The 11,382-nt window shown below is 43.4% G+C and overlaps 1 protein-coding gene across 1 annotated transcript; it reads right to left on the bottom strand.

Moving 5' to 3' along the window:
* Positions 1 to 2,499: 2,499 nt before the first annotated feature.
* Positions 2,500 to 6,309, bottom strand: LOC139465239 (probable methyltransferase-like protein 24). The gene is made up of 6 exons (XM_071246913.1): positions 6,142 to 6,309; positions 5,242 to 5,375; positions 4,346 to 4,477; positions 4,138 to 4,212; positions 3,121 to 3,259; positions 2,500 to 2,802 (listed from the first exon to the last, which is right to left on the bottom strand). Exons 1-6 carry the CDS (start codon positions 6,307 to 6,309, stop codon positions 2,500 to 2,502), a joined length of 951 nt encoding a protein of 316 aa, XP_071103014.1.
* Positions 6,310 to 11,382: the final 5,073 nt, after the last annotated feature.

Here is an 11,382-nt window from a genome sequence, read left to right as displayed (position 1 = left end):
AAATGGTAATTACAATTCATCATGCATATCATCGCTTATTTGTGACGTGTGTCTGCTGACAACAGTATCGTGTTTGTATTTTCAACAAGTGTTCGCACAAACAATATACATGCAGCATATCAAAGGTATCAACACTTGTTAAGATGGCATTGCACATTAAACAGTCATTCTCAAGCAGAACTAATGTTATGCCTGACGCATGAGTAGACACAACATGTTGTTGTTTAGTTATTGAATGACTACACAAAGAATTGTGTGGCAAACCATCGGGTGGGTCTAGTGATAGAGCGTCCGCCCGGAGTGCGGAAGGTTGGGGTTCGATCCCCGGTCGCGTAATACAAAAGGCGATAAAAGTTCGAACTTGTGAACCTGCCTGGCGTTCGGGGTTGAAGGACTAAAACCAGGACTGTCTGAGCGGGGTATTCATGTTACACTGAGGCGTGGTATTTCAGCGGGCTAGCACCATTAAATCGGCATTAGTCCGGACTAGTACAGACAGCAACACACACACAGAGACACACGCACGCACGCACGCACACACACACGCACGCACGCACATGCACACTGTCACCGTCGTACCTCTGTCACTGGTTTGCCTGGTCCATTCTCGAATTGCTGACCGTCGTTAAACAACATAATCTCACAGCCTCCGTGGTCTTATGGTAGAGCGTCCGCCCGGAGAGCGAAGGTCCGGGGTTCGATCCCCGACCTCGTCATACGAAAAGACGTTAAAAGATGGTACTTGTTGTAACCCTGTCTGGCTCCCGGCACTAAAGGGCTAAACCAGGACTGGTCGGCACGTAGTCAGAATGCTGTTTCGGAGTAAGGTATTCATGTTAAACTGTGGCATGGTATCACAGTGAGCTGGCACTATAAATCGGCATCAGTCCGGACTAGTACAAGCAGCCACACACACACACACACACACACACACACACACACACACACACACACATACACACACACATGCATGCACGTTGATATATAAGTGCAACAATCTTGAACGCGGTCTCAAACCTGCAAGCCAAGATGATAATGCCAAAGTTGATTTAGTCATTCTTCGTTCGTATAATACGTTATCAAGTAAGTTAATATTTGAAGGAAATATTATTATTAAGTTTTTTACAGGTGATTTATTCATTCTTTCTTTGTTGTTTAACGCCACAATCAGCAATATTCCAGCAATACGACGGCCGTCTGTAAATAATCGACCAGACAATCCAGTTATTGATAACATGAGCATCGATCCACGTAAATGGGATCGATGACATGCTTCAACTTAGTCAGCAAGCCTGACCACCCGATCCCGTTAGTCGCCTTTTGACACAAGCATAGTCGCCTTTATTCACTCTAGATCGGTAGAGAGCCGGCTATACCATCAAGGTACATACTGGGTGTAATATTCGAAGTTTGTAAGGTGATTTTGGTCATGTTCAGGAAAAATCTAAGGATTTGTTTATCCCAAGATACGTATCAGCCTCATGTTGTGAATGGTTTATTTCTGTCTCAGTATGATATAACGTTGTAGAAATAATGTAACAGAACCGCGCGCAACACTGTCCACACGTGCCAGAGTATGGTTTTACACCATGGTGAGGTTTTAGTACTATTCAAGCAATATCACGGCGAGTACACCAGACATGGGCTCTAAACATTGTATCCATGTGAGAAATCGAATCCGGGTCTTCAGCGTGACGAGCAAACGCTTTTAGCACTAGTGAGTGAGTTGGGTTAAACGCCGCTTTTTACAGTATTCAAGTTATAACGCGGCGTGTAAAGCTTAATGTTGAGGAAATCCCGAAGTGATGCAGTCCTCAGACGTTTATCACTTCGGTGAAACCCACGAGCACGGGTATGGTGCTGACAAACCTAGAAACATAATCGGGGCGAACCAGGATGTATGGCGTGCCCAAGGAACGCATCTCTGCACAGCGAATCGCAGCGCCTTAGACGACTGGGCCACCCGTGCCCCCTTTAACCACAAGGCGACCCAGCACTTCATGACTGGAGTCGACTGAATTGACTAATGGTACGTCAAAAGAATAAACACATGGTGCCTGGTACGCTTCCTTCACAATAGAACACTGTTGGCATTTGTAGAATATATATAATTTATTCGAATGGAAATGAATTAAATACAGCAATGACATGAACTATGTACAATATTAACACGGATAGATGGGCACTATTTACAATATATACACACAAGTGATTCCATAAACAGCCATGGTCCATAGACTTAAGTGTTACCGTTGGTTCGAAGCACAACATGGTGAATATTGTGAATTGGGTAAAAGCAATGAAATCAGATATACAAATGCAACTCAAACTGGTTGATCGTGAATGAATCGTGGCGATATCTAATCCACCCACTTTCGGATGTAGACTTCATGACACTCCTGTCTGAAGGCTTCTATGATCGTGGCGAACTTTAAACCCACTTGAGGAAGTAGACTTCATGACACTCCTGTCTATAGGCTTCTATGATCGTGGCGAACTTTAAACCCACTTGAGGAAGTAAACTTCATGACATCTGGTTCTCTGTCTGCCGTCGAAGATAGATGTGAACCTGCAGGCGGGATAGACCACGTTGTTGTGTGTCCAGAATATCCTGTAGCCCTGGTTGTACAACTCCCGGAGGACGTTCAGCCGGGCGATGTACCTAGACACCTCCTCTTTACCAAATATGTGGAACTCCAACGACAGCTGCTTTATACCTTTGAGGGCATCGGTTTTGAAAGCGTATCTCAAAGCTCCCCATTCGGAGTCTTCGATGTCAATCTTTACGTAGTCAATATCTTTCTGGAAACGAAGAAATATAGAAGTGAAGAAACTATATATTTGTTTATTTCCTGTTGTTATTGTATCATATTTTCAATTGTACAAATACATGACTTCATTTCGCAGTAAAACATGTTTAACTTCAACTGGGCGCTTTTTTTTCAAATGGGAATCTCATAAATAGCAAATACTTTTTATGAAATATTTTTGGGGGACACTTTTGGGGCTGCATTAAATCCGCCAATAACATTCTCTACTGTCCACCACAAGTGAAGCGGTACAAGGGAGGCATTGGCCGTACCTCTCAGTAAATTTGTTCATCAATGTCTACAGTCCTACCTCAGCGTGTCCGTTGTCTTGTCTGATGACCGGGAGTGTCTTCATTGGCCAACTACTCTTGCCGTTACCATTGATGTCCGCCAGTCCAAGGTTGTGAAAGTTGATCAGCTTTCCCCTTTGGTGGTCGTCCTTATTCATGCTGTAATATTGGATGCGGTTTTAATCACATAATGACTGAGAGACACTGTCGGGTAATAAACATAATTTGTTGTGTCTGGTCACCGCCATGACGTGAATACAACAGCGCGGATGTCTCAGAGTAACAGAGTTAGAGAGAACCATCCACCAAGGTAATACTTTGTGATTATTTGAAACTGTCAATATGTCTCCATTAAAATAATGGTGCGGTAGCCAAGTGGTTAATGCTTTCGATCGTCAGACCGAAGGCCCGGGTTTGATACCTCGCCTGGGTGTAATGAGTGAGTGAGTGAGTGAGTGTGGTTTTACGCCGCTTTTAGCAATATTCCAGCAATATCATGGCGGGGAACACCAGAAATGGGCTTCACACATTGTACCCATGTCGGGAATCGAACCCGGGTCTTCGGCGTGACGAGCGAACGCTTTAACCACTAGGCTACCCGACCGCCCCTCTGGGTGTAATGTGTAAAGCCTATTTATTGTGGCCCCGTACACCCTTATACACTCGCTTAAAGGTTTATGCATACCGCATTGTTGGTTGGTTGGTTGGTTTGTTGTTTAACGCCGCACTCAGCAATATTCCAACTCTATGACGGCGGTCTGTAAATAATCGAGTATGGACAAGACCATCCAGTGATTAATATCATGAGCATCGATCCACGCAATTGGGACCGATGACATGTATCAACCAAGTCAGCGAGAATGACCACCCGATCCCGTTAGTCGCCTTTTACGACAAGCACAGTCGTCTTTAACGGCAAGCATGGGTTGCTGAAGACCTAATCTACCCCATAATCTTCACGGGTCGCATACCGCATGGTTTAACCAGGAGTCATATTTATATTCTCTGAGGTTTCGGTGGCTAGTGTCGACTCTCACCTGGGATCAAAAGCATGCACTTCACAGCCGAAGGTGTCAGCGACGTCATCGTCAAAGCTGAAGTCGTTGTCAATGCTGTAAGAATAAAATAAAACGTGAGAGTGTTGAATTTTTATGAACAGTGATCAAATTAGATATGATAATTTTCATCTATCATAAATGAAAGGAAATTTTGTTTTTCTTTTAATATCAAAACTACAAAACTAACCCGAATGAGTAGACGATGCAGTTGTCTTTCTTCAGCTTGTAATGTCCGTCCACACAGACGTCCCAGCCGCCGCCGTGAATGTTGCCCATCCTTATCTTGTCCCGACACAACACTTGCACGTTGGTCAGATAACTGAAATACAGCACAACACGTTGATATTGCTTTCATAACCAAAATACAGCACAACATGTGGACTTGCTATAACAGCAATGAAACACCACATAACGTTGGTTAGATAACTGTTCGTTAAAGAACCCTATGACATGAAAAGGACGTCAACCGTGTTCGATGGTTGACATAATTCAAATACGAAATGCGATGTTTATTATACTGTATGATACATGCCATATGTTGAATGCTGTACATGTAGGTTATTAGTTATATCCAAAACGGCCCGCTTGTGCGCAGACTCGTGAAGATTCCGGAGTAGAATAGGTCTTCAGCAACCCATGCTTGCCGTAAAAGGCGACTATGATTGTCGTAAAAGGCGACAAACGGGATCGGGTGGTCATTCTCGCTGACTTGGTTGATACATGTCATCGTTCCCAATTGCGTGGATCGATGCTCATGATATCAATCACTGGATTGTTTGGTCCAGACTCGATTATTTACAGACCGCCGTCATATAGCTGAAATATTGCTGAGTGCGGCGTTAAGCAACAAACAAACAACCAACGCTTGTGCGCTACGTCAGTTGCTTGTACAGAGCAACCGATACGCAATGACAGTGCTGATATCAAAACAACCTTTATACATGTGTAATGATTAAGTACAATCATCCAGTTAATGCAGTGTTTAACACCTCGTATTCAATGTGAAATGTTTTATGAATTATTTTTCATATTTATTAAACATATTCGTTATAACACAAACAGGTTATAACGGTAAAAACCTACTCGTTATAAAGAGTTGCCAGTTGTTTGTTGGTCATGGTACGGAGCTCGTCCTCCAAGGGGATGGGATGGGCGGCCACGCCCTCCCCGGTACCTAACGCTGGCTCTGGGAGGGACTTCTTCTCTTTTGTTCCCTCCTGCAAATGATACAACGTGTAATACACCAGGACAAGATGGGTGTACTCATAGTTGGTAACCAATACATCTTGTGGTATTCGACGGGTACTTTATAATTGAATTTTGCGAACGAGTAAAATAGCAAAATCTTTCAACATGTATTATACACGTTTAAGATGAATTTCTCTTTAGTCACAAAATATGCAAACACAAGCATAACATAATTCTAAGACGAATGTTGTTTTACGCCGTATCCAGTAATATTCGATCTATATCAATACAACCAGTGATTGGAGCATGGGCAACGAAACACGGGGCACCCAATCAGCCATGTCACCGAAACCACCCGACCGATCCCCTAACGTTAGCTTGGGATACAGGGGACCAATTGCCACGGATATGACATCGCTCTGAGAGTGATGTGTCCGTTGCTCATTGACAAAAGGGGCACGGGTGGCCCAGTCGTCTAAGGCGCCGCGATTCGCTGTGCAGAGTTGCGTCCCTTCGGCACGCCAGAAACCTATGATTGTGGGTTCGAATCCCGGTTCGCCCCGATTATGTTTCTAGGTTTGTCAGCACCGTGGGTTTCACCGAAGTGGTAAACGTCTGAGACCTGCATCACTTCGGGCTTTCCTCCCACATTAAGCTGACACGCCGCGATATAACTGGAATAATGTTAAAAGCGGCGTTAAACCCAACTCACTCACTCACTCATTGACAAAAACTCATGAGACACATCAGACAGAGACAAACACTTTACTTAAGGGGATGTCATGCTTCACATACCTGAACGTTGGACTTGAGTCCGACCCTGTCTTGTTGATCCAGAAACATTGGTTGCCTCGGCCTCGTCCTGGAAGCTATGTACAGGAGCACCACGGACACTATGAGGGCACAGAACATGGGGGCATACCGGGCTATGTTCATCCTGAGGCGGTCCCAAGGTACCTTCATTCAGGTAAATCACTATCAGAGGTGCAGGTGATCACTGTCGTCACTGTAAGGAAGGTAGTATATGCTACAGTTTGATTTTGGGAATGGCAAAAAGGATGATGTAAGAAAGGTGAGTTGAAATGGGGTTTAACGTCACGTCCAAGATTATTGCACTAATATAGCGCCGTGCATGCACGTGTATGTGTGTGGGTGGCTGCTTGTACTTGTCGGGACTGATGCTGATTTATAATGCTAGCTCACTGAAATACCATGCAGCAGTTTAACATGAATACCCCACTCAGAAACCGAATACTAACTCCAAGCCGACCATAGAGTGGTTTAAATTGACCACACCCTTAATGTCGAGGGCCAGACAGGGTAAAAATAAGTGCCATCTTTTAACGTAATTTGGTATGACGCGGTCGGGAATCGAACCCCAGACCTTCCGCTCACCGGGCGGACGCTCTACCATTAGACCACGGAGGCAGTCGATGACGTATGAAATATATTGATACATATAACTGTGAAGATTATGTTGTTAAGCGACGCTGTCAGCAATTCCAGATTGGACCAGGCAAACCAGCGACAGAGGTACGATGGTAACGGAGCGTATGGATCCATCCATTGAGGAACGATGACACAATCAGCCGAGTGACAGAGCGTATGGATCCACCCCATTGAGGTACGATCAGCCGAGTGACGGAGCCTGGCCACCCAATCCCCACTGCAGATGGTTCATGAGACAAGAACGAGGAACTGGAGACGCTTTCAGAACCGATATAAAAGTACTCATTGTTTGACAAAATACAAAACATGCACATCACTAGAATACAACTCTAAGTGTTATAGCTTTACTGTCTTTTTAGAAGTTGCAGTTCCAGTGATCACAGAGTTGACTTTAACGTCTTTATTCGCGAAAGAATTCAGAAGTTCAAAATCCTAAAATCACCCCCAAGTGTTAGGCGCGGACATTAGAGCCATGTTCTCGAACAGGAAGCGACACTGCACTGATAGGACATTAGCTTGTGGGACATTCCTTAGGATCTGTAGTTCCTGGATATTGTTAGCTTGGTACTGAATGTCTTAGTTTGTTGTTGTTTAACGCCGCACTCAGCAATATTCCAGCTGTATGACGGCGGTTGTAAATAATCGAATATGGACCAGAGAATCAGTGGTTGACATCATGAGCATCGATCAATGCCATTGGGACACGGTGACATGCAATGCATCAACCAAGTCAGCGAGCCTGACCACCCGATCCCGTTAGTTGCCTCTAACGTCAAGCATGGGTTGCTGATGATCAATTCTACCCCGGATGTTCACGGGAGGAATGACCGAGGACATTGGACACTAGCGATTATTACCAGGGACTACATTTCCTTGGGTACAATGTCCGGCGGATATTGAGTTCGTAGGGCTGTAAGATCTACGACACCGGTTTGCAATCGAACGCGACAGCATGTGGCACCATGTTCCCCAAGCCGGACATCAGCCCGTGTTCGCCCCAAACAGGACAGCGATTATCAGTCTTTTTAACACCCATATAAATACACATAATCCTTCAGCAGATTCCTGTCTTACCTGATGTCGTTGGATTTGACTTCAACAGCACTCACGTCACAGTATTCCACTGGTCAAGTTTATCATCTGACCACTCTCACCTTGAATGACGTCCATCTCTTCTTAGCCTCTTTATACGTACACAGCTAGTTGCCTGTGGGGGTTGCACTCGCGGCAACAGTGCGCAGCAATTACTCTATTCACGGGATAAGGGGGCGATTGCTTTGAAATGTAATTTATCTCTTATCACCCTAGCTGATATAATCAGTTAGTTGCACTTAAAATTCCATTGCAGTTGAGTCTTCAAAATATATTCTCTCTCTCTCTCTCTCTCTCTCTCTCTCTCTCTCTCTCTCTCTCTCTCTCTCTCTCTCTCTCTCTCTCTCTCTCTCTCTCTCTCTCTCTCTCTCTCTCTCTCTCTCTCTCCATATAACATAAAGTTTGGAGTTCAGTCCAGTAGCTAGTTCAAGAAAAATTATATGTTCATACCATTAGCAGCCAAATGCATGACTCTGCCTTGGCCAAGTCAAACATTTGATATGTTTGTTTGTTGTTTAACGCCGCACTCAATAATCGAGTCTGGGCCAGACAATCCAGTAATTGACATCACGAGTATCGATCTATGCAATTGGGATACAATGACATGCATAAACCAAGTCAGCGAGCTTGGCTACTCGATCCCGTTAGTCGCCACACACGACAAGCATAGTCGCCTTTTACGGCAAGCATGGGTTGCTGAAGACCTCTTCTACTCCGAATCTTCACGGGTCTCAAACATTTGAAATCTGAATTATTCAGATCTTCATTTTTTTATGGCAATTACAACAATCACGAACTATTGGTTACTTACGTCCTTCTCATTACAGTAGAACACAAAAAATACATCGATGATGAAATAGATCGAGTTGTTACCCTTATTCGTGTGAGTGAGTGAGTGACTGAAGTTTAACGCCGCTTTGAACATTGTATCAGTTATATAGCCGCATGGCACCAAGGGAGGAAGCCCAATATGATGAAGATCTTCGACGTTTACCATTTTGACGAAAGGTGCTGACAAACCAAGAAACAATCATATTAAACCGGGCTTCGAACTCAAGACCAAACGTCTCTGGCACGCCTAAGGGACGCAACTCTGAAGACTGGCGGAATGGATACATCAAACAGTAATATATTTCATCCCGAATCATTTAAGATTCCACATGTATAGTTAAATATTAAGTGAAGCAGAAGCAAGTTCGGTTTTGCATTCAGGCAAAAAACATGTTTACGTTTGTTTACAATAGAAAAAATCAATAAGCCCTTTCCACAATCATAAGAAATGTACGACATCGACAGTATCAGAAACACGTGTTAATGAATCAACATCAAATAGTGATGGTAATAGGTGTTCGCAAAAAGGTGAGCATATCCTGCCCCTCCGGTTGTAGCCACCGCAAACACATGCAAAGGCAAGGCAAGTAATTATCTGAACACGTGATATAATACAAAATAGGAAATTGCATAAAACCTTTTGAAAGCTTAACTAAGTCTTAGTCTTTTTATCGTAGAAAGACCATAGAATATAAATAAAATTCAAGCACATTGGGATTGATGGTGATAATGAAACACGATAAAATACTATTGTTATTTATTCCGAATATTGTTTAAAGCGACGTCGACGTTAAACCCAGGTCACTCACTCACACTGCCAAAGTATGGTTGGCAGGCGGAGGAAAAACTGCAGTCAGCATTTTTATTTGATTTTAAAGTTGTTAAACTTTTGTTTGCGCTCAACAAACAAAGATATCTCAGAGTGTATCCAAGAGTGTTTCATGTAATTTACATAACAGGCTTGATCGCTTCCAATACATGTGTCACCAGTGCACGTGATAATCTTGATTTTTTTTTGCAAGTGCACGTGACAACCGAGATTTTCGAGACCTCGGTACAACCGTATTGGTAGTGTTTCTACGTGCATGACATGTGTCGTGTTTTAAATCTAATGGTATTTGTTATTGCCGAGAGCATAATGGAACCAACAGGCGGTGGTCAAAATCAGGTGATGACCTCACATCACTGACACGTACCCGTATGACGAGTGACCCCCGGCGCAATTCTTTGAGATTGTCTAGATAAATGTCATTTCATCGCCTTAATTCTTACACAGCAATTAGATAATGGAAGCCCCTCTACTTTATGGTATGGATCTTCCCATGGGCTTATCTTGTATTGATAAAATCCTACGAATCCAATTCATAAAAGATTATGATAACTGAGGCGAGCAAGACGATTTAGTTCGGGTATTATTTGAATGAGAGGCAATCCGTGTCGAGGGACTCTTAACCTTCGGGGTGGGGGACGGTGGGGTTGCGTTGTGGTTTAAGCGTTCGCCCGTCACGTCGAAGACCCGGGTTCGATTCTCCACATGGATACCATGTGTGAAGCCCATTCCTGGTGTCCCCCGCCGTGATATTGCTGGAATATTGCTAAAAGCGGCGTAAAACCATGCTCACTGACTCACTCACTTAACCTTGGTCCTTTTGTGACCAGGGATACAATATATGGACAATGCAATACTTTACAATTACTTCTGACCCCAAACCTCATTCCGCACAATCTTCCTGATTCAAACGTATGAAAATAAAAGCGATGAAGCCTTTTCCACAATCATACGAAATGTCTGCTAAAGACAGAATTCATTGTACGATTCCGACTTGATACCAGGTTTTCGCAAAAAAGGTGAACATATCCTGCCCCACCGCTGGCTCCCGTCATAAATACATTCAAAGGCAAGTCAAGTGTTCACCTAAACTACGGAAGCACATGGTATTTGTTTGTTTGTTGGTTGTTTAACGCCGCACTCAGCAATATTCCAGCTATATGACTGCTGTCTGTAAATAATCTAGTCTGGACCAGACAATCTGACCACCTGATCCCGTTAGTCGCCTCTTATGACAAGCATGGGTTGCTGAAGTCCATTTCTAACCCGGATCTTTACTGGACTTACAGGTCGCCATCATGTAGCTGGAACATTCCTAACAATTAACAAACAAACAAAAGCAAATGCTACATCTGTGCCTACAGGAATTGAATATCGCAGATATTAATTTAATTCGTATTATATTTCGTGCCAGCATTTATGCTCAACTATCTGGCACAAAGAGAGCCAAATGAAAATATGAGCAGATCGACCACTTCTAAGATTTATACTACTCGAAAGAAGTTACAGAACACCCGATTCTTTCATATTACTATACAGCAATATGAAAAATCGGGTGTTCTTTTCGGGTTACTGAAGACCTATTCTACCCCGGATCTTCACGGGTTGGGAGCATAAGGTACAGTATAGGGATTCGCAATTGTAAATTTGGAAATGCCTTCCACGTCTGGCTTAAAAGGTTTGGAAAGCTTTAATGACGCCTTAAAAGAAAGAAATTTGACCACTGTCTAACCCTACCACAGCCTACCAAAAAATGTGTCTTAATTTTGCAAATGTTTAAAATTGTACAAGGAAATATCGTGTTGCTAAAATCTTCTAATGAGATAGACCCACAT

The sequence above is a fragment of the Haliotis cracherodii genome, unplaced genomic scaffold, assembly GCF_022045235.1.
Source record: "Haliotis cracherodii isolate W230 unplaced genomic scaffold, xgHalCrac1.p SCAF_18, whole genome shotgun sequence".
NCBI classification, from domain to species: Eukaryota; Metazoa; Mollusca; class Gastropoda; order Lepetellida; family Haliotidae; genus Haliotis; species Haliotis cracherodii.
This window is presented reverse-complemented; position numbering and strand designations above follow the sequence as displayed.